The sequence below is a fragment of the Lutra lutra genome, chromosome 9, assembly GCF_902655055.1.
Source record: "Lutra lutra chromosome 9, mLutLut1.2, whole genome shotgun sequence".
In the NCBI taxonomy this organism is placed as follows: domain Eukaryota; kingdom Metazoa; phylum Chordata; class Mammalia; order Carnivora; family Mustelidae; genus Lutra; species Lutra lutra.
In genome coordinates, this window is record NC_062286.1 from 118,462,550 (window position 1) to 118,486,457 (window position 23,908).

General features: G+C 44.1%; 1 protein-coding gene across 2 annotated transcripts in view; it reads left to right on the forward strand.

Moving 5' to 3' along the window:
* Nucleotides 1–568: 568 nt before the first annotated feature.
* MAPRE1 (microtubule associated protein RP/EB family member 1) overlaps nt 569–23,908 on the forward strand; it is a 33,443-nt gene continuing 10,103 nt past the window's right edge. Inside the window, exons 1-4 of one of the 2 annotated variants that reach the window (XM_047745014.1) lie at nt 569–696; nt 6,955–7,078; nt 18,264–18,409; nt 21,590–21,797. In XM_047745014.1, coding sequence (XP_047600970.1) covers nt 6,958–7,078; nt 18,264–18,409; nt 21,590–21,797 — 475 coding nt within the window. In that variant the 5' untranslated portion in view covers nt 569–696; nt 6,955–6,957. Of the gene's footprint in view, nt 697–1,034; nt 1,250–6,954; nt 7,079–18,263; nt 18,410–21,589; nt 21,798–23,908 lie in introns of those variants that run through there. The other variant, XM_047745015.1, reaches the window with a different exon arrangement.

The following is a 23,908-nucleotide window of genomic DNA, read 5'->3' on the forward strand; positions in this document are numbered from 1 at the left end:
AACGGATGACGAGATTACAGGGTCAGTACAGAGTGGTCACAGAATGTATCTCTGTGGTGACTTTTAAGCCGTTCCTCAGAGTGCCTATCAATTATCTTTATTATCAGATAACCCACTTTTTTAAAAAAAAAAAGATTTTATTTATCATAAGGAGGCAGAAAGGCCGGCAGAGAGAGGGGGAAGCAGGCTCCCCGCGGAGCAGAGAGCCCGATGTGGGGCTCGATCCCAGGACCCCGAGACCATGACCTGAGCCGAAGTTAGAGGCTTAACCTTTTGAGCCACCCAGGCGCCCCAGATAACCCACTTTTGTAGAAATTCATTGGAAAACCAATTCTTTTAGCTCCTGAGGTGGAGGATCCAAACTGGATCCCGCCATCTAGGCGGAGTCACACCCGGTCTGGGGCGGGATCTCATTGGCTTTGTCAGACCACGTGGTTGGGTGCTTCGGCTGCCGGCGCCCCGCCCCTTGGGCGCCTCAGCCGTCGATCACTGACCGGGCCCCGCCCCCGGCGCGCGCCTGAGTCCCTCTCTATAAAAGGAGCCGGCGCGCAATGACGAGCCTGTACGTCGGCGCGTAACGGGGGGGTGCGTGTGAGGTCATCGCGCGGGCGGGCGGGCGGGGTCGGGCGGTTTGAACGAGACGAAGACGGAACCGAAGCCGGGCACGGGCAGTGGACGCGGTCCTGCCGAGAGCCGGTGAGCTAGCTAGCGGGCACGGGGCGGCGGCCGGGGGACGACCGCGTGGGCCTCGGGCCAGGCGGGCGCCGGCGGGCCCTGCGGGCGGTGCCTGGGCCGTACTCCACGGCAGTGCATATCGGGCCGGGTGGGGGGAAGGGCGGGGCCGTGACCCGATGCGCGGGCTGGGCTGGGGGCGCGCGCTCAGCTCTGCCAGGGGCGGGGCCTCGGGCCGGAAGTGGGGGCTGCCCCTCGGCGGCGTGGGGGTTTTGGGCCGCGGCCTAGGTGTGGGACTCCGACATCCGTGGCGAGAGGTTCCGGGTTAGTTGGGCCGGGGTAGGGGGTGTGTGTGGTTCAAGTGAGTCCTGCTGGGAGCTCTAGCGACCCCCACTGTAGGGGGGCGGTGTCACCTGATGGTCAAGAGTTCGGTTTTGAATTCAGACCTTGGTTCCATTCCCTGCTGTGCGACCTTGGGCAGGTGCCTGAACCTCTCAGCCTCAGTTTCCTCATCTGTAAGACGGGGACAACAATAAGACTGTCTGCGGAAAGCTCTTGTTACAGCACGTGGCAACAAGTAAGAGCTCAATGATCTCCTTCCTTTCTTCACTGGGCATCTGTTGGGCGGTGTGCTGAGCAAAGGCCTGCTCTCCAGGCGTCTGCATTGTGGTGGGGAGGCAGATAGGAACCAAGGAAATGAATACATGAACAAGATAATTTCATATAATTACTATGAAGACAATGTAACAGGGTGATACAAACAGTGCTTTTCTAGTCCCTGCTTCACAGCTGCCCTGAGGTGCTTAAACACAGTTTGGCCTCTCCCTCATTTTGAGGATGAGCATCCTGAGGCCTGTCAAAGGGAAGGTACACCAGGCCTAGCATTCACTTACCTGTTGGGGTGTTGTAAGATAATAATAGCAGCTCTTGGCTAATTGGGCACTTGCTATGTGCCAGGCATTGTGTTAAGTGCTTGATGTGGCATTGTATCATTTAAACATTTTTTTTTAAGATTTTTTTTTTTTTTTTTTTGGACAGACAGAGATCACAAGTAGGCAGAGAGGCAGGCAGAGAGAGGGGGGCCATGACCTGAGCCGAAGGCAGAGGCTTTAACCCACTGAGCCACCCAGGCGCCCCGGCATTGTATCATTTAATACCACACTATCTCAGATTCTATCTTCATTTTACAGTTGAGGGATTGAGACTCCGAAAAGTCAAGCGATTTACTTTATGCTGTCCAGCAGTTGGCTGAAGCCACATCTGTGATCATGAGTCGAGGCTTTCATCCTCTATATTATGCTGTCTCCCTGAGAGCTAGTGTGTTTCCTACTAGTGTGCCCTTGGTGGTGCTGTGTCAGAGTGCCCAGCATGGTTTCTGGCACAAAGAGAAGCTTAAGACATGATGTGCTTTTCACTGAAGTGTTTTTGCTTAAATTCTCATTTAATCCTCACCACCCCTTTGTGCAGAATATGTTGTTCATCTTTTACAGGTGAGCCATTTGTGATCCAGAAAGGTGAGGCGTTTACTCAGGGTCACATGGCTGTCTTCTGGCGGTTCCTACCTCCTTCCCTCCCTCCCTCTCTTTCCATAGGGCTCAGTAGAATGCCTTGAAAGTAATAGGATGTCCCTCAGCCAGCATTCAGTCAGAATGGGTTTGAGAACATGCTAGGAGAACTGCTGAAGGAGGAGAAATACCTGGGGAGGTAAGAGAGCTTTTTCAAGGCAGATGAACCATGGATCATGGAGCCTTTTAAAGGTGAGGCTTGAACAGTGGTTGTGGGTTTTCCATTGAGGCCAAGCAATGAAATCCTTAAGGAGGAAGAGTAAGCTTTAGCTAGCTGTAGCCATAGCTCTGAGGACTAGACTGTTTTGACTGCCTGGAAGAGCCAATTAATTGGTTGAGTGAGTAGATGTTTATTGCATATCCACAGGGTGCCTAACCTCATGTATTTAGTGGCTGCAGAGTTTGTGGAGCACATGGGACCAGGTATTAAGGTACTGCTAATGAAAGAGTTTTAAATTATATGATGATGAAAGGCCATTAACATTTTCTGAGCTGGGGTGTGGTCAGGAGACACGTGGCTGAGCCAGCTGCTTAATTTTATGGTAGCATGACCCATACAATAGCCATTGTATGTATGAATGTCACCAAAATAGTTTACAGGTACTTAGCCTGGGACTATTTTTTGTTTGGATGTGTCTCTCCTTGGTTCCTGATAATAGTATTTTGCATACAGCATGCATTTCATTTATTCATTCATTTTGGATTTTCAATGAGGGATATATTTGATCTGATTTGTGATTCAGGAAGTTTGCTGTGGTTGGTGTGTAGGGACAGATTAAAGTGGTGAGACTAACATGAAGGCTGCTGCAGTGGATCTGGATGAGAGATGGTGGCAGGTCTTGGGCACTGTTTTTGGCACTGGAGGCAGGAGGATGAGTGGGACTAGGTCCCTTCCTACCCTGGATCTTGTTTGTTTCATACCTGTTGTATGTCAGATACCATGCCAAGTATTTTATGTACTTTATCTCATTTAAACCTCACCTCGTAGTTTTTAGATAGGTGGCATTAACTCATAAGATAACTAAGGTGTACTGAAGTTAAGTAACTTGCCCAGAGTCATACAGCAAAAGAGTGACAGCTTCAAACTCAAACCAAGGTCTTCTTGGCTTGAAATCCTCAGGTCTTTCCATAGAGCAGATTGCCTCCTGGCTCAAATCTAGTCTGGGAATGATTCAGAAATGAGAGATAATGACAATCCAGTGTAATAATGCCTATTGTAGAGGTTTGTATGAAGTGCTGTGGGAACTGGAATTAATTTCCCAGTGGAGTCAGAAACTAAATTGTGTTAGGTTTCTTGTATAAAATGGTTTTATCGGGGCACCTGGGTGGCTCAGTGGGTTAAGCCTCTGCCTTCGGCTCAGGTCATGATCTCAGGGTCCTGGGATCAAGCTCTACATAGGGCTCTCTGCTCAGCGGGGAGCCTGCTTCCCCCTCCCACTCTGTCTGCCCCTCTGCCTACTTGTGACTTCTCTGTCAAATAAATAAATAAAATCTTTAAAGAAAAATGGTTTTATCATTGGAGTTAAAAAATGTAAGAGTGTTGATGGTTTACTTTCTGAAAGAAGCTTATATAGATACAGTTTTCTGTCTTTGATAGTGTCCTGCCAACATGAAAACAAATAGCATTTACTGAGTGCTCACTGTGTGAGGAACTGTGCCAAGTGATGGGCAAATGTGGGATGTGAGGGCACAGACCTGGTAAGTTATTTATCTTGCCAGCTCTCAGTCACCCCGCTTATAAAAAGGGGATTGGTTGGGTAGATCTCTGTCTCTTCCAGCCCTCACATTCTTTAACTGTATGACTCAGTGAGACGAGGCATGCAAGAGACTGGTGTGGGAAGATCCGTTCATACACTAGGCACTAGGTGGATGGAAAGAAGTGCCACGGGAGAGCGTGGGCTCTCATGATGGCTCCAAGTTTGCTCGTGAGTTTTTACCTCCCGCCTCCACTGGTAATATTGGTGTCTCAGGAAATGAGGGAAATTGTTAAGTGTCAAGGTCACTATGAAATCTGGTGCTTTTATAGTTAGTTGTGTGTCCTCATGGTAACTGACCAGGGATTTCATTAAGTCTGAATCAACCGGCCCTTCCGTCATTGCTTGAGTTTTCCTTTCCCACTGTCCTCTACCAGCGGTTGGGGTGCTTTTTCAAATATGTTGGGGAGCAAGAATTCCCATCTGCTCCAAGGTTCTTCTAGCTGCATTGAGAATCGAATTGACATGAGAGAGATTAACAGGAGAAAATAAAACTTAATAGGTGTATGTACAGGGAATGCCAAAGACAGGCAAAATGAGGTCTGCATGTTACTCTCAGAAGAAGCAGGCAGGGGTCTGGGATTTCAGAGGAAAGGAATGCATTTCACAGCGATAAGAGTAGGTGTTTGGCAGTTAGATGTTTGCCCTCCCATACAGATGGATCACTTAGATAAAATTTATCTTTGCTAATACCCCTTATTCTGGGAAAGACCCCCAGTTGATTCTTCTATGTGGTTACCAGAGGGACAAAAGTTTTTTGGCTCAACAGGGTCTCCAGTGCCTTCAGCTCAAAATAATCCACTTGCCAAAGTGGCACGTTTGGGTGTGGGGGGTGGGAGTCCTGAAATCCTTCACAGATTTCAAGGAGAGTGTGAATTCTACCCTCTTTAAATCCCCACAATGGGTTTCTTAACAATTACAGAATAAAATTGAAAGTCCTTACAATGGCTGGCCAAGTCCTAACATGATCTGGCTTCTTCTTTTCCCACTTCTGTTCCTCCTTCTGTGCCTCCCTCTTGCTTATTGGGTTACAATCACCTTTCACATCTCCATGTGGCTGCTTCCTTCTTTTTTTTTTTTTTTTTAAAAGATTTTATTTATTTATTTGACAGAGAGAAATCACAAGTAGGCAGAGAGGCAGGCAGAGAGAGAGAGGAGGAAGCAGGCTTCCCGCCGAGCAGAAAGCCCGATGTGGGGCTCGAACCCAGGACCTGGGATCATGATCTGAGCCGAAGGCAGCGGCTTAACCCACTGAGCCACCCAGGCGCCCTGGCTGCTTCCTTCTGATTGATAAGCTTAAACGTCAACTTAGAGAGACTTTTCCCTCACCACATTACCCACCACCGCCATTTTCTAAATGGTCGATATGAAATGACATTTGTTGCTGTATTTGGTCCGTGTCAGACTTCAGTACTAGAACATGAACTACCTGTGGACAGGCAACTTGTCCCTCTTGCTTATGCGTTTCCTTGGCTCTAGAACAGTGCTTTGTAAACATTTGTTGACTGAATGAGGATGATGGTGGCATAAACATTTAATAGCATTTTAAGTTATTATGTTTCTGTGTGTTTGTTGTTTTGAATTTGAAAGCCTGTGGGGCGCCTGGGTGGCTCAGTGTTAGGTGTCTGCTTTCAGCTCAGGTCATGATCCCGGGGTCCTGGGATCAAGCGTGCTCCCTGGTGGGAGGCCTGTTCTCCCTCTTCCACTCCCCCGCTTGTGTTCCCTCTCTCGCTGTTGTCTCTGTCAAATAAATAAAATCTTAAAAAAAACACAAGCCTAGCAGAACAGTGAGGGGCAGCATTTGCTAGTGGCAGGGAAAGAATGTGTGCTGCAGGGCTGGGCAGGTTTGGCTGCCAGTTCCTAGGGCTTCTAGGTTGAGCCTCTCTTTCCTCATGTGTAAAGTGAGGAGAATGAGGTGAGCCTTGTGGGGAGTTGGCAGAGTAAATGACAAGTATCTGTGAAGCTCCTCGGGTATCTTCCTGTCCCCCGGTGGTTCAGGAGGGTATTGGGACAAAGGAGCCTTCACTGTAAGGTCACTTCCCACCACGTTTGTAGTACACAGGTTTTTGAAAAGTTTATTTACTATTTTGCTTATGAAAAGTGGGTATTTAAAGTCTTTAAAGAAAAGTTGGAACATAACGAAAAGTATGAAGAGGAATTAATAAAGGCCCACCATCTGAAGGAAACTGCTGTGAATATTTTGACATTAATGGATAAGTTTTCTGAACAGAGAATGTTGTTTGTGCATCAGCTTCCTTCATAGAGCATTTTTTTTTTTTTAATTTTAAAAGATTTTATTTATTTATTTGAGAGAGAGCATGAGCAAGGAGAAGGTCAGAGGCAGAAGCAGACTCCCCATGGTGCTGTGAGCCTGATGTGGGGCTCGATCCCGGGACTCCGGGATCATGACCTGAGCCGAAGGCATTCCAACCAACTGAGCCACCCAGGTGTCCCTTAAGGTTTTATTTATGAGTGCAAGAGAGAGTGTGCATGAAAGAGTGAGAGAGAGCATGAGCAGGGGGTAGGGTCAGAGGGAGACACAGGATCTCTGCTAAGCAAGGAGCCCTATATATATGGAGCTCCATTCATCCCAGGATGACCTGAGCCGAAGACAGGTGCCTAACCAACTGAGCCACCCAGCAGCCCCTTCATTGAACATTCTGTCAGTCATCTCTTTACTTAGTGTTTCTGGTTCCTTAAAATTTAATACTAATGACATTAGAATGGGGCCTAACTTTTAGGCTGGTAGGAGTTGGTCAGTTCATTTAGGGTTATGCCTATGCGTGGCAGTCCAAGTTCATGGCTGGAATCCTAGTGTCTGATTTGGCCTCTTGGGGAAGAATGCGAGGCTTAAAAATTTGAGTCTGCTACAGGTCTGCTCTGGGTGACTGACTTCAGGAAATGCTTGCTCTCCCTTGCACACCTAATAACGTAAGCCCTCCTCTTTTCCTCTCGTGCTGTAGAAGATGGCAGTGAACGTATATTCGACATCAGTCACCAGTGATAACCTAAGTCGACATGACATGCTGGCCTGGATCAATGAGTCTCTGCAGCTGAATCTGACGAAGATCGAACAGTTGTGCTCAGGTAAGAGAAATCCACTAGACTATTTCTCCAAGAAAGCCTGCAGGTCCTTCAGTAATGTACGGGCCTGTATCTGACCTCAGAGGCCACAGGTTCAGGTTCTGTGTCCGGGCTGCCCTGTTTCTTCCTTTCAGCCCTGCCCCAGTTCCACTTCTAGAAGGAACTGTGCTGAGGGAGAGTGTGCTTCTTTGCCACCATCTTGACATTACGAGGCCTGCCGCTTAGCCCAGCTTCTCCATCTGCACTCTTGGGCATCCAGATTTGAAATGTTTCCTTTAGTTCTAGTTTATATTAGTTTTATCAGTAGCATGTCTCATTCCCAAGTAGTACAACACCAAAGTCAGGCAAATGCCATTTCAGCCACAGTTTTATTGAACTGTTGCTTAACAAGCATATTATAGAGAGGTAATGATTTAAGACGAGAATAGAAACTTTTTTTTCCTCCCCCGTGTATACTTTTTTTAAAAAGAATTTATTTATTTATTTGACAGAGACACAGCGAGAGAGGAACACAAGCAGGGGGAGTGGGAAAGGGAGAAGCAGGCTTCTGGCTGAGCAGGGAGCCCTACACGGGCTCTATCCCAGGACCTTGGGATCATAACCTGAGCCGAAGGTAGAGGCTTAACGACTGAGCCACTCAGGCACCCCTCCTGTGTATGCTAATTGACATTTAAAAAACTAGAAAGAAGAAAATAAAAAATGCCGTTAGTTCCATTATTCAGAGAAAGCTGCTGTTGGGCTGTTTTCTTTCACTTCTCTATGCACGTATATATATTTGTGTATGTTCCAGGTTTTTTCACTTGGCTCTATTGTGGATATTTTCTAGTGTTATTCACTATCATAAAAATAACTTGTTTTTAATGGCCTTGTGCTATTTCTATGGTATTCTGGAGTTAATATGTTTCTGATTTGGGCACATTTAGGTGGCTTCTAATTTTACCATAGTGATTTCTAGAAATAGAATTACTAGATCAGAGGGTATGAACTCTAGGCTCTTGGTAATTATTTTTCGTGAAGATGTTATTGGTTTCTACTTCCTCTAAAGACTTCCTGTCTCATCTTTGGGGGTTCTGCTGACTGCCCTTGACTGTCCTCACATGATAAGGATTGTGTTGGGATTACCAAAACTGGGTCTACCAGATAGAGGTGGGGTTAAGAATATGCCAGAAGGATGAGATGTATATGTTGCTGCTACTTCAATTCTTACCGTATTTGTGGGAGAGGATTAGAATTATTACTGGGTGTAACAACAGTAGTCGTTTGATTGAACACTTATGTGCCAGGGTCATGTAGATGCTTTCCCAATATCTCTTCATTCAGTTCTCACTATATTTCCCATGAGGTGGAGATGTTTATTAACCCCAGTTTACAGATAAGGCACTGGGCTTAGAAAAACTGAGTAACAAGTCCTGGGTTATAGAACCAAGAACAGAATTGAGACTCGAACCTTTGTTCACATCAGGAGCCGAGGTTCTTCGATCCCCATGCCCTGCTCGGCAGGGGCTCAGACTTTTCCTTTACCGGTGCCATTTGGATTTATGTATGTATTTATGAATGATTTTATTTATGATTTTATTTTTAATTAATCTCTGTATCCATCATGGGGCTTGAATTTTCAACCCCATGATCACGAGTGCATGCTCCACCAGCTGTGCCAGCCGGGTGCCCCCATTGCTTTTGGGGTGTCCGGGTGGCTCAGTTGTTGCGTGTCTGACTCATAATTTCGTCTCAGGTCATGATCTCAGGGTCATGGGAGGTGCCGAGGGGGGAGTCTGCTTGAGAGTGTCTCTCTCTCTCTCCTGCCCTTCCCTTGCTCGTGTGTGCTTGCTCGCTCTCAAATTAATAAATACAGTTAACTGCTTTCATTTATATTAAATAAAATGAATTCAGTTCTGTTCTTCCTTGTTTTATAGCTGGATCCTAGTCTTGCTCTTAGTTTCATTTGCTCGTCTTGTTCCATCCTCTGTGAAGGTTAATCTCCATTTTGCAGATGGTTGAGGGGAGGCTCTTTTGGAAGTTGTGTAGTGAAAAGATGATGTACATGAGTCACGCTAGTCTCTCACTCGTTACTTTAGTTGTGGCAGGTGCAGGTTAGCATAGGCCCAGGTTGTTAGCCTTAGACCTGTGCTGTCTCCCCCCCCCCCCCCCCCCCAGTTTCTCTTTGTTTCCTCAGTCCCATCACCACATCCCCATTTGTTTGAGGCTCTTAAAGCACTTGCTTGTCCCGTGTTTTCTGACTAATGTGGGGATGAGGTCATCCCATTTTTCATCAGGGCCAACTTTTTCACCAGGAGTTTCTCCCTAAAATTTACCTGTTTCCTTAAATATACTCTGAAATTTATTTTCCTTAATTTAGATTTCTTCTTTTAAAGATTTATTTATTTTTAGAGAGAGAAAGGGAGAGAGCTTGCAGGTGTGGGTGGGGGAGGGGCAGAACGGGGGAGAGAGAATCTTGAGCAGATTCGTTGCGGGGCTCGATCTCACAGTGCTGAGATCATGACCTAAGTGGAAATCAGGAGTTGGATGCTAACCGACCGAGCCCCCTGGGTGCCGCTAGATGTCTTTTCATGTGTAGATAAGTGGTACACGTATGATCTGGCTCCAGATTTAACCTCATTCAGAGAGGGAGCTGTAGTGGGTACTTAGAACTGGGCGTGAAGAGGCTTCAGTGTGCTCTGAGCTGTGTGATTTTGGACAACTCCTTTAATGTTCTAGTTCCTCATTTTAAACTGGGGTAGTTGAACCAGTCCCACCTGTAAAAATAGCTCTCAGATACGGAGTCTGTGCCAGACCCTGGATGTGAGTATAGATCTCTCAAGGGAGTGTGCATATGCTCATCTTACAAATGAGGAGACTGCCTGTGGGGCACAGCTTGCGCATTGCAGAGCCTGGTTTTGAACCCAGATCTTTCTGACCACAGAATATACACTCTTTCTGCTGCATCCATGTTATATCTTTTTTTTCATGTTGTATCTTTTTAAAAGAAGCATCTGGAAGAGTTAAACAAATGGCAGTTACATATAATTAATTGCAACGATATTGTCTAATTGAAAATCCCTGTGAAGAATTTCAACTTTGCAACCTACCTGCCATTTTTCTTACCCTGGGTAAAGTGCTTTTCCATAGCAGAGAGTGCTAAGTGCAGGACACTTAACTGTGATTTGTAAGCAAACTTTATTCATTCATAGCTAGTTTTCCTCTGAGAGCTATACACGACTTCTCTCTAAGTATGTAGATGGTTGCATGGTGTTTCACTTTGAGATTTAGAAAACTAGGTCTCAGTTTTCAGTGTGAGGCCAAACAGGATGAGCTGCAGACCGATGTCCCTGTGGAAGGACTGCTGCTGGGGCATCAGAGTCCTAGAGTAAATGAGGTTCCCGAGACCCTTGCGTTTTCTGAGTCCTAAGCAGAATCCCAGTAGCCTTTAATGCTGCTGTTCCCTCCCAGTCTTACCTCTGATGAGCAGAGGATAGAGCTGACTAGAATTTTCTACGAAACCCAAGCCTTGAATGGTAGGAATAGGTTTTTCTCTGGGGAGCATGAAGGTCTGAGGTCCTACACCATTAATGTGCTGGTTGCCTATGAAATGGCTGAGGTTTGTCAGCATTGTGACCCCACCCTGCCCCGCCCCACCTGCCCCAACAGTGAAACAAGTCTTTGCTTGGCTCTTGTTAGGTAAGGCGAGGATAACTTTCTGTCATAGTTGGTAGGTTGTTTAGAGATTCATTTCCACTCCATAGTCTCCTTGTGTTTGCGAGCTAGTCATCAAGTATTTTGGAAAGATAGCCATCAAGGAAAGAATGATTTGGATGAGGGATTACTTGTATCAGAAAGGGGATGCTGGTTGTTTTTTGTCAACCAGTCCTCTGTTCCCTCACTTCCATTCCATGTTCAGAACCTTTGCATGTTTCCAAGGGCCCAGCACGGTTCTTTGAACCTGTAGAGTGGCCCTCACTGGGTGTTTTCGGCTTCCCCTTCTCTTCTTGTCTTCTCCGCTCTAGCCTGGCTCCATAGTTCCTATGCTGCATGGATTAGGAGACGTGCGTGGTGTGCAGATGCTCCGTGGCAAATGCTAGATTTCCTTATTTCTCAGCTTGTTGTAGGAGCCCTTGAGTTTCTCTAAAATGGCCTGTCAATTTTGCTTATGCTCCTCTGAGCGTCACTATGTCCCTCATCAGGCTTCCTCTACTTCGTTTTCTCCTCGAGTTAGCTCTCTTTTCCAGACACCACTTTGGGCCATGATACCACCATTTTTCCAGTGTTTTAGGTCTCGAAAGAGACTAATTCACCAAGTTCCATATGGTCTTCTGATGGGTGTTGTGAATCTAGCCCTTTCTCCGTTTGCTCACTGCTGCTGTAGTGAGCTCCTCACCAGGCACAGGTTCCCTCTGGGTTCCCCCAGTCGGTTCCCCTGCTCCCACTCTTTAGCACCACTGTGGTCTGCAGCCTTTCTTAGAGAACATTTTTATTGGGTCACTCCTCTGCTCAAGAAAGGATTTCTTCCAGCTTTTTTGCCTGACTCTTCAAGTACCTCCTTGGTTTTTCTTCGCCTTAATTAAAACAAAACAAAAGACAAGAAACTTCTAATTATAAGCTGTTAGGTCTTACAAAACATATTGGAAGAAACCGTAATCTGCTGTAATATGACAAGTTTGTGGTAGTCGTAATCTTTTAGATATATTTTTCCCTCTAGTTTGGCTTTATTTATTCAGCACTTATCATAGACCAGGCGCTTTCCAAAGTGCTCTACATATATAACCTGGAAGGTAAGGACTATCATCCCTATTTTATACATGGGGAAATTGAGGCATAGTGAGGTTAAACAACTTGCTCAAGGTCATTTATTGTAGCTGTACTTTCAGTATTTAGTTATAATTATTAAATATAATTGACACACACTTTATACAGTTCTTTTTTTTTGAATATTTTGAACTAACTGAAGGTCCCAAAGTGGTTTAAAATTCAAAATGAACAAAAAGATAAACAGTGAGAAGTGTCTTCCTTAACCCTGTCAACTAGCCACCCAGTTTCCTGCTCCAGAGAGAATGTATAGGTACAAGCAAAAATATCTGTCCATATTTTGTGCTCTCTTCCCCCTTTTCTACACTGATGGTAGCACGTTTAATCACACTATGTATTCCGGAGGGTGTTTCATATTGGCAGTTTATTAGGTGCCATTTTCCTTTCTGTTTTGGCTGTGTAGATTCTAATTTTCTTGAAGCAGTCCCCTTTCGGACATTTGGTTTCTTCCTGTCTGTTGCTCTTACAGACTCTTACACTAAGTAACAAGCACATATGTGCTGGACAGTTTTGTTTCCTGCTTTGCTTTTATTTATTTATTTAAAAAGATTTTTATATATTTGTTCACAGAGAGAGAGAGCACAACAGGGGGAGCAGCAGGCAGAGGGAGGAGGCTCCCTGCTGAGCAAGGAGCTGGATGTGGGACTCGATCCCAGAATTCTGGGATCATGGCCTGAGTTGAAGGCAGATGCTTAACCAACTGAGCCACCCAGGCGTTCCTGTTTCCTGCTTTTAAAATTAAAATAGTATTGGGGTGCCTGGGTGGCTCAGTCAGTTAAGTGGCCGCCTTCGGCTCAGGTCATGATCTTAGGGTCCTGGGATTGAGCCCTGCATTGGGCTCCCCACTCAGTGGAGAGCCTGCTTCTCTCTCTCCCTCTGCCTGCTATTCTGCCTACTTGAGCTCTATCTCTTTGTCAAATAAATAAATGAAATCTTTAAAAATAAATAGGTGAATAAAATTAAAATAGTATTATTTTTCCCATGTTAAAATATCTTGAAGCTGGGACGCCTGGGTGGCTCAGTTGGTTAAGCGGCTGCCTTCGGCTCAGGTCATGATCCCAGCGTCCTGGGATCGAGTCCCACATCGGGCTCCTTGCTCGGCAGGGAACCTGCTTCTCCTTCTGCCTCTGCCTGCCTCTCTGTCTGCCTGTGCTCGCTCGCTCTCTCTCCCTCTGTCCCTGACAAATAAATAAATAAAATCTTAAAAAAAAAAAATATCTTGAGGCTGATTTTTTTTTTTTTTTAAGGATTTTATTTCTTTATTTGACAGAGATCACAAGTAGGCAGACTCCCTGCTGAGCAGAGAGCCCGATGCGGGGCTCTCTCCCAGGACCCCGAGATCATGACCTGAGCCGAAGACAGACACTGAGCCACCCAGGCACCCCTTGAGGCTGATTTTTAATGTCTGCATTAATGACTCCTCATAGCCCTCTGTTTCCAGTTTTATTCATCCTTTAAGATGACTCCAGCCATGGGGCGCTCTCTGCTCGGCAGGGAGCCTGCTTCCCTTCCTCTCTCTCTGCCTGCCTCTCTGCCTACTTGAGATCTCTGTCTGTCAAATAAATAAATAAAAAATCTTGAAAAAAAAAAAAAGATGACTCCAGCCTCACCTATTCCCTAAAGTCTGAACGTTACGGTTAGTAGTCCGTGTGTTTCCTGTGTGTTGTGTTAGGACTTTGGTAGGTTTTCATGTGGAGTCTTCTTTTTTTTTTTTAATAGACTTTTAAAAATTATTATTTATTTATTTGACAACAGAGATCACAAGTAGGCAGAGAGAGAGAGAGGAGAAGCAGGCTCCCTGCTGAGCAGAGAGCCCAATGCGGGGTTTGATCCCAGAACCCTGGGATCATGACCTGAGCCGAAGGCAGAGGCTTTAACCCACTGAGCCACCCAGGCGCCCCGACGTGGAGTCTTCTTACAGGGAAGCATCTCTTCTGCAGAATGTTGGCTACAGTTTTCATCGAATTCTCCAGGGGTCTCTGGACCTGAAAGGGTTGAGAGCCTGTGCACTTGAGATAGTGCAGGCTTTCGGAGCAGGTGTCACTGTGTTTTGTGTTCTCTGCGTGGAGCACAGACTTTGCTAGGGTGAGGCCACAGCAGCTGGTGAGATTTGGTAGTTGACACAGTAACATACAGCTAGTCCTGCCCTAAGTCTGTCTGCATCTCAGGCTACAGATTATGTGGGCCTGTTCTCCTGCCACAGGCCATTGGGTCGGCAGCTATCTGAGAGGGACCCTGCTTGTGTTGCCAACCTTTGTTAAGGCAGACTGGAAGACAGGCCTCTTTTTAACCTGTTCTGTACCCAGTTGGGACATTTGTAGGCTAGGAGTTTTTAGCCTTTTTGTGAAAAGGAGAGGCTAGATTTTTTCTTTTAAACATTTACCTTCTTTTTTTGTGTTCTGATTAGAAAAGTAATATTTAGGGCGCCTGGGTGGCTCAGTGGGTTAAGCCGCTGCCTTCGGCTCAGGTCATGATCTCAGGGTCCTGGGATCGAGTCCTGCATCGGGCTCTCCGCTCAGCAAGAAGCCTGCTTCCCTCTCTCTCTCTGCCTGCCTCTCTGTCTACTTGTGCTCTCTCTCTGTCAAATAAATAAATAAATAAATCTTTAAAAAAGAAAAAAAAAAAGAAAGAAAAGTAATATTTACTGGGGCACCTGGCTGGCTCAGTCAGTGGAGCGTGACTCTTAATCTTGGGGTGGTGAGTTCAAGCCGCATGTTGGGTTTAGAGTTTACTTATAAAGTTAAAAAAAGTAATAGTTATATTTCCTGTAGTACATAATTGAATATTTAAAAAACACAATGCAGGGGCGCCTGGGTGGCTCAGTGAGTTAAAGCCTCTGCTTTCGGCTCAGGTCATGATCCCAGGGTCCTGGGATCGAGCCCCGCATCGGGTTCTCTGCTCAGCGGGGAGCCTGCTTCCTCCTCTCTCTCTGCCTGCCTCTCTGCCTACTTGTGATCTCTGTCTGTCAAATAAATAAATAAAATCTTTAAAAAAAAACAAAACAGGGGCCCCCGGGTGGCTCAGTGGGTTAAGCCGCTGCCTTCGGCTCAGGTCATGATCTCAGGGTCCTGGGATCGAGTCCCGCATCAGGCTCTCTGCTCGGCAGGGAGCCTGCTTCCCTCTCTCTCTCTCTCTCTCTCTCTCTGCCTGCCTCTCTGTCTACTTGTGATCTCTCTCTGTCAAATAAATAAATAAAATCTTAAAAAAGAAAAAAAAACAACAAAACACAGTGCATTCAGTACTACCCCCCAGAGATGGCCACTATTCAGTCATTTTTGACCTAGAAAACAGTAATTTCTTACGGTTTAACCTGATACCATTGTTTTTTTCATGCATACATATATATTAGAAAGGTTACTGTTATATAACAGTAGATATTTTATAGGTATGTTTTGCATCTTTTTCTTTTAATATTAAATCTTGGGTTTCTGCCCAAATTAAGAAAATGTATTTTGAGTGCTTGCAATAATACTCTCTCAGGCAGCTGGTGTGCTGATTGATCGCTTCTACTGTTGGATGTAAAGGTTGTTCCTGTTTCTTACTCCTGTGAATAAAGTTAGCATAGCCAGTTTCATAAGTGAATCCTTGCCCTATTCTTTTTTAATTACTTTCTTAGACTGAATCCGCATGCCCATGTGTTTATTGGCCATTTATATTTCTTTTGTGAATTGTCCCATTTGCTTTGTCCATTTTTAATGAGGTCTTAGTTTTTCTTTATGTATCATCTGTTTCAGCAAGTTGCAGCGTGGCATTTATTTTCCCTCATCCAGGAGATGTTTCTTTATTCAACTGGAGGGTATTGTAAGAGGATGTTGTGACACTGTTGGAAAAGAGCAGTGGACAGGGAGGGCAGGATAACCTGGGATCTGGTCCTAAGCTTTAGTCTCTGGCCCCTGTGGTCTTGGGCGACAGTTTTTTGTCCTCCATTTTTAAATTTATAATGGCTCTAAGGATTCTTCCAGCTCTAAAATAAAGAACTATGATAGTTCTTCAAGCAAATTTTTTTTCTTTTTAAAAGATTTTATTTATTTGATAGAGAGGGAGGAAGAGCAGGGGGAAGAGGGAGAAGCAGACTCCTGACTGAGCAGGGAGCCCATCAAGGGACTTGATCCCAGGACTGCAGGATCGTGACCCGAGCCAAAGCAAGACATCCAACCAGCTGAGCCACCCAGGCGCCCTAAGGAAGTTTTTTGTGAGAAGCAGATGACCGTTGCTTTCAAGTGGTTTGGTTGACTTTAGTGGGAAGTTAGTGGCTGGCCTGAAAATAGTGTGTATTTAGTAAATGCACATTATTTTGCTGTTTCAGAAAAATACCTTTCACGTATAACATAGTGCTGTGGATATAGATGCCTAGTAGATTATTGTGTGTGCACGCATGCGTGTGTTTTGAGTTGATTTGTATGCATCAGGATCCAAACAAGATCTATATATTGCAGTTGGTAAATTATGACTTTAAAATCTCTTTTAAAATATAACAGGGGCACCTGTGTGGTTCAGGTGGTTAAGTGGTCAACTCTTGATCTCAGCTCAAGTTTTTGATCTCAGGGTCGTGAGTTCAAGCCCTGTGTTGGGCCCTATGCCAGGTGTGGGGCTTACTTAAAAAAAACAAAAAAATAAAAATAAAATGTAACGTATTACCCTTCTTTATGCTATGAGTTTGTTAAACTGGGTCATTGTCCTCTAGCATTTAGGAAGCTACTTGTGTCCCTATTTTAAAAATAAAATATTGCTAATTCAGTGCCTGGTATATAGAATTCCTTCAGTATATTTTTGTTAGATCCGGAAGTAAATTGGGCACCTCGAAAACCAGGCTTTCACTTTTTGATGCTTTTTTTCTACTCAGAATGTCACTTTGGTCACGGAGGTGCTTCTTTATTATTTTAAAAAATAATGATGGTGGCACTGTTTATGCTAGAACTGGCAGGGAGCCAGAATGATCTGATTTAAGGTAAGTTGAATATGCATATGATGGTAGTCTCATTCTGTAGAAGACGTTTTGCTTAGTCACCGGATTTCTTGCCTCCTTCTCTGGCTATTTCCTTTGGCACATCAGCCCTGCAAGGGCACTAAGTGCACAGTGAAGCCTGCCCTATCTTAGGAGAGTGCAGTTCGGTAGGCATTAGAGAAATTACATTCATGGGAATTCTAAGCCCCAAGAAAATACTTTTGGGGAGGCTGATGGGAAAAAATGAGCAAGTGGGGGAAGGAATGGAATTGGAAAGAAGTGGGATGAAATATATGTAATCGTTTTCTATAGTTGATTTTAAAATTAAAAAAATTAACTTTGTTTATAAACTGATAGGCGAAGTTTATTTAGAGATGTAAAACCTCAGGGAGACAGACAGACATCTTAGAAAAACATTTATTTAACCTAGGTCAGGGGATGACTCTTTGAAATACTTGGGAAATCCCTCCTCCTGCCGGTGGGGAGGAGGGTGTATCCTTGCAAAACATCAGACAGAATCACCTGTTTCCCTTCGTTCTCTTCTAGGGGTTCATTTTTCCTTGTAGTGGTCATTTTATTGTCGTATTTGTTTCTTACAAAGTTTTAACATTTCATAGGAACATTTCTTCTCTCCTTATCACAGGCTTCCGGATTGCAAGTATGTTAGAACTTAGGTGAAACCAGTCTTGTTATAGATTTCGAGAAATTGACTCTGACGTCAAGTGGTATTGAAGTTTTTGGGTTTTGTGGTTCACTTTTTTTTTTTTAAAGTTGTAAGTAAACTGCCCACAACATGGCTTGAACTCTCAACACCAAGATCAAGAGTCACATGCTCTACCGATTGAGCCAGCCAGGCACCCTATTATAGGTCTGCTTTACAACTTTTTAAGTTGTATGTGGGTTAAGTAGGTTTGGGTAAAAGTTCATCCTGCTTCTTTATTTTTTTATTTTAAATATATATTTATTTATTCTAGGGAGCACATGGGGTGGGGTTGGGGGAAGTGGGGAAGCCTCAGAGGGAGAGAGAGAATTGCAAGCCAACTCCCCACTGAGTCTGGAGCCCAACCTGGGGTTGGGAGGGGAGTGCTCAATCTCATGACCCTGAGATCCTGACCTGAGCTGAAATCAAGAGTCAGATGCTCAACCAACTGAGTCACCCAGGTACCCCAGTTCATCCTGCTGCTGTTTTTTTTTTTTTTTTAAGATTTTATTTGTTAGAGAGTGAGAAAGCACAAGCAGGGGGAGGGACAGAGGGAGAGGGAGAAGCAGGCTCCCCACTGAGCAGGGAGCCTGATGTGGGGCTCAATCCTAGTACCCTGAGATCATGACCCCAGCCAAAGGCAGACTCTTAACCGACTGAGCCCCCAGGCACCCGATCCTGCTTCTTTAATAGTAGTATTTAATGACCTAAGTGTGTATATTAATCTTCTGTTGTTCATTCAGGTGCTGCCTATTGTCAGTTTATGGACATGCTGTTCCCTGGCTCGATTGCCTTGAAGAAAGTAAAATTCCAGGCTAAGTTAGAACATGAATACATCCAGAACTTCAAAATACTACAAGCAGGTTTTAAGAGAATGGGTGTTGACAAAGTAAGTAAATTTTACTTTCATTTGGTTGTTTCTTAATTAGAAACTGTTACTAAGTATATAGATGTTGGCCTGTAACTTTGGACATTTTCTACCTGGCCCCCTCAGTTTATATAATTATCTTTTCTCCAGCTAAAATAGGATTATTGGGAGCAGCATTTCTTTGTACCCTTCTTCCCCCGGTTCCCTTGTTGTCCTCTTCCTTTATTTTGAAGTTACTGGTGTCTGGAGGAATCCGCCTATAAATCTGTATTCACGATTTTTAAAAAAAATAATACTGTTTAATCTTTATTAGTCTGAGATTTAATCCTTTTTATCTCTGGATTTACTTTTATAAAGCATACCATGTGATAGAATAAGTAGTTCTAAGAGAAGAATCTAGAATTATTGCTTTTTATAGTAGGGTACAAGGAAGATCCTTTGTGTGTACTGACAACTTCCCTTTTGCCCTTCAGGATATTTGAAAGTATCAGAAACATAGTCCACCAGGCTTCATTAGGAGAAATATTATCTCTGTTTTAGTAGATAATGTATTACACAAAATTAAGCAGCCTCCCCCCCCCCCCCATTTTTCTTTCTTTCTTTCTTTTTTTTTTTTTTTAAGATTTTATTTATTAGAGTGTGAAAGGGGGAAGGAGCAGAGGGGGAGAGACAGAATCTCAGACTCCATACCAACCATAGAGCCTGATGGGACTCAATCTCATGACCCCGAGATCATGGCCTGAGCTGAAATCAAGAGTTTGATACTTAACTGACTGAGTCACCCAGGTGCCCCAGAATAGTTTATTCTTTTAAGCCATTTTTTGAGGAAATTTTTTTTTAAAATTAAAAGATTTTATTTATTTATTTGACAGAGATCACAAGTAGGCAGAGAGGCAGGCGGAGAGAGAGGAAGGGAAGCAGGCTCCCTGCCGAGCAGAGAGCCCGATGCAGGGCTTGATCCCAGGACCCCGGGATCATGACCTGAGCCGAAGGCAGAGGCTTTAACCCACTGAGCCACCCAGGTGCCGAGGAAATGTTTTTTAATAAAGTTTGTAGTCACACCTTAATTACCTTGCTGGTGTATCTGGTCTATATTTACTTCAAAATCAGTCTTTCTATAATATATGAAATATGTATTTGTATTGAATGAATATCATTTAGGTACCAGGCATAGTTTGGTGTAGCTTATGTGCAGTAATTTTTCTTTTTATAGAATTGCTACTTTATTTTTTTGAACAAGGAAATTTTTTTTTTTTTCTCAAGGCTTTTATGTATTTATCTGAGAGAGAGAGAGGGAGAGAGACAGCAAGAGAGGGAACACAAGCAGAGAGAGTGGGAGAGGGAGAAGCAGGTTTCCTGCTGTGCAGGGAGCCCAATGTGGGCCTTGATCCCAGGACCCTGGGATCATGACCTGAGCCAAAGGCAACCGCTTAACAACTGAGCCATCTAGGCACCCCATGAACAAGGAAAATTTCTAAAGCATACAAAAGTAGAGTGAATAGTGTGATGATCTCTCATGTATGTCAGCAGTTATCAAATGATGGCCACTTTGTTTCAGATATCCCTTTACCCCACCTGCTGTACTCACAGATTATTGAGAATGAGTTCCAGATAACATTTCGTTTAAAATGTTTCAGTATCATACAGAGTAATTTCTTAAAATTCTATTTATTTGCTCAGAGAGGTGGATATAGTTCAAAATATTACATACATTCATTTTTTTTTTAAGATTTTATTTCCCCTCTCGCTCCCTCTGCTGTTCCCGCTGCTTGTGCTTATGCGCACTTGCTGCCTTTCTCTCTGTCAAATAAAATCGTAAAAAAAAAAAAATAGAAAAACATACTATTTTATAGAAATCTGATCTGGGACAGATTATTACCTTCACTTATTATTATTATTTTTTAAGATTTTATTTATTTATTTGACAGAGACAGCGAGAGAGGGAATACAAGCAGGGGGAGTGGGAGAGGGAGAAGCAGGCTTCCCGCCGAGCAGGGAGCCCAATGTGGGCCTTGATCCCACCTTGACTGAACCACCCAGGCACCCACATACATTCATTTTTATAAAAGTACCATTGCAACTGGAATCCTTGATGAGTTAAAAGATAGTTAAACTCTGGCTGACAGTCCAATAATTTGAAGTAATACCTGATAACAGGTATCTTGTACAATAAAAATGTTTACAGGATCATATTTTAATAGGTTTGGAATTACTTGAAAAACATGCCAGGGTACCTGGGTGGCTCAGTCAGTTAAGTGTCTGCATTTGGCTCAGGTCATGATCCCAAGGACCTGGGATCAAGCCCCCACATTGGACTTCCTGCTCAGCGGGGAGCCTGACCCTCTCGCTCCCTCTGCTGTTCCCGCTGCTTGTGCTTATGCGCACTTGCTGCCTTTCTCTCTGTCAAATAAAATCGTAAAAAAAAAAAAAAAATAGAAAACCATACCGTAATTTTATAGAAATCTGATCTGGGACAGATTATTACCTTCACCTATTTTTTTTTTTTTAAGATTTTATTTATTTATTTGACAGAGACAGCAAGAGAGGGAATACAAGCAGGGGGAGTGGGAGAGGAGAAGCAGGCATCCTGTGGAGCAGGGAACCTGATGCGGGACTCGATCCCAGGACCCTGGGATCGTGACCCAAGCCAAAGGCAAACCCTTAACGACCTGAGCCACCTTGGTGCCCCACCTTCACCTGTTTTTAAGACAGAAGTACCCCCGCCCTTTTTTTTTCTTGATGAAATTTTTTTCCAGCTTTTTTGAGATATGATTGACAAGACAGAATTTTCTTTAACACAGTTCACTATAGGTACCTGTGGTTAGTTTGTGCTCTGGGTTTCCTACTTGGTGATGGGCACTGTGGCCATGCAAGTTGCCTGGGAGATTTACTTTTCAATGGAATGAATGTCTTATGATGTGCTTGGAATGTGTATATGTGATTAATGTATAATATGTGTCCTTTTGCATTTCTGATTCCTTTTGATGGGGGGCGTTGGCAGGTCTAAGTACTTTGTGGAAGGCAAACTGTTTGAAACTTGCTGTATAAACTTTCAGGGGCTTATTAGCACCAAGTTCTTGCCTCTAAACATTTTTTTTTCTCCTTTTGGTAGAGCTTTATACTGATTTGATGCATGGGCACGTTTGATGCTTGCCGAAAACCTCTTGCTTTGGGCTAAATAGTCTTGGTATTTTTCTGCAGATAATTCCTGTGGACAAATTAGTAAAAGGAAAGTTTCAGGACAATTTTGAATTTGTTCAGTGGTTCAAGAAGTTTTTTGATGCTAACTATGATGGAAAAGACTATGACCCTGTAGCTGCCAGACAAGGTCAAGAAACTGCCGTGGCTCCCTCCCTTGTTGCTTCAGCTCTGAACAAACCGAAGAAGCCTCTCGGCTCTGGCAGCGCAGGTAAAACTACAAAATGAAAACGCCATTTCCGCACAAGAGTATTCCAAGTACTCGTTAGTCCCCCGTTCATTCAGCCTTCAGCCAGAGGGTTTTGAGCCCCATAAACTTAGGGAGATTAAGGAGCATAATCCCAGTCGTGTGGCATCAGGCAGACCTCTGTTTGTTCCTAGGTCTCTCTAGCCCTGGGTAAGCCACTTTATCTCTTGCCCACAGTTTCTTCCTCTGTAAAATGGGAATTTTGATATTTGCCCCAGAGGGTTGTCCTTGAGGTTTTAATGAATTACTTTATGTAATGTTGCCAGGACTCTTTAGTTGCATGGCTTAGAAATTCCTCAGGTTAGCTCACAAAAAGGAGCTTTAGTTTGAACACAAGGCCTTTTCCAGGGCCCTGAGATGGGAAGTTACAACCAAACCGCAACACCCAGGAACTGACGGAGATTTCTAGGTCTCTTAGGAGCTGTGCTTGGCTCTCTGCATCATCATTCTGTCTGCAGACCAGCTTCCTGTGCTTATTGTGGCTTCCCTGGCCTCTCTAGAATTTGAGCTGCTAAGTGACTTTGGCTTGCTATGATGCCAGCAGAATCTGGGAGGCAGTTTTTAGAGACCTTCTCTAAAAGGTTTTGGCTTGGTAGGTTTCCCAAAACCTCTTTGCAGTCGTGTATTCGTGGAACATTTGTATACCTAGGGACAGGGCAGATGTTCTTCACATGCTAACTTCTCCTTTTCCAGAAGAGGAAAGAATATTAGTTAATGAGAGAGAGGCTGAACTGTCTGCTAGGTAGAGAGGGGCATTGCGTACTTTGTAATTTTCATAGCTTTATTGAGATATAATCCACTTGCCACACAGTTCACTCATTTAAAATGTACAGTTGAATTCTTTTTAGTGTATTCGCATATATGTTCAACTATCACCACAACCAATTTTAGTACGTTTTTGTTACTCCCTAAAAGAAACCTTGTTTGTGTCCCATAGCAGTCACTTCCCATTTTCCCCTAGCTCTTCCCCCGCCCCCTCAACCCCAGGCAACCACTAATCCACTTTGTGGATTTACCTGTTCTGAATGTTTCACACAAATGGGGTCATACAATATTGGTCTTTGTGTCTGGCTTCTTTAATTTAGCCTTATGTTGGGGCGCCTGGGTGGCTCAGTGGGTTAAGCCGCTGCCTTCGGCTCAGGTCATGATCTCAGAGTCCTGGGATCGAGCCCTGCATCGGGCTCTCTGCTCAGCAGGGAGCCTGCTTCCTTCTCTCTCTCTGCCTGCCTCTCTGCCTGCTTGTGATCTCTCTGTCAAATAAATAAATAAAATCTTAAAAAAAAAAAAAAATTTAGCATTATGTTTTCAAGGTTCATCCATGTCGTAGCACCTGTCAGTACTTCATTATTTTTAGTGACTGAACGATACTGCATTGTATGACTATACCACATTTTATTTTTTTATTTTAATTTTTTTTGGGAAGCAGAGGGAGAGAGAAAGAATCTTCAGCAGACTCCATGCCCAGTGCGGAGCCTGATGCGGGGCTTGTTCTCACAAGAGAACAGGAGAACACTGAGATCATGACCTGAGCTGAAATCAAGAGTCAGATGCTTAACTGGCTGAGCCGCCCAGGGGCCCCCACATTTTATTTATTCATTAGCTGATGATCATTTGGGTTGTTCCCCGCCTTGAACTGTTAGGAATAGTGCTGCTTTGGACATTCCTATACAAGCTTCTGTGTGGGCCTATGTTTTCATTTCTCCTGGGTATAAATCCGAAGATATCTACTTGTGGAGCACAATTCTTGGGTCATATGGTTCCTCTGTTTAACCTTTTACAGAACTACCTGAGTCTTTTCCAAAGTGGCTGCACTGTTTTATATTCCCATCAGTAGAGTGTGAGGGTTCTGATTTCTCCAAATACTTAGTGCTTAGCTTGCTAGAATGGGGATCTGCATAGATGCTGGGAACAGGCAAGTGGAGATTTGCAGTAAGCATTTAATCTTGGGGATAAAGATATACTAGAGATCACCCAGAGGAAGTGCCTCTACCGGCGGGTGAAAGCCTTAAAGTTATTGAACACTTTGGGGTGTCAGGAAGATCAGATATTTCTAAGCCTGGCATCATGTACAGCTT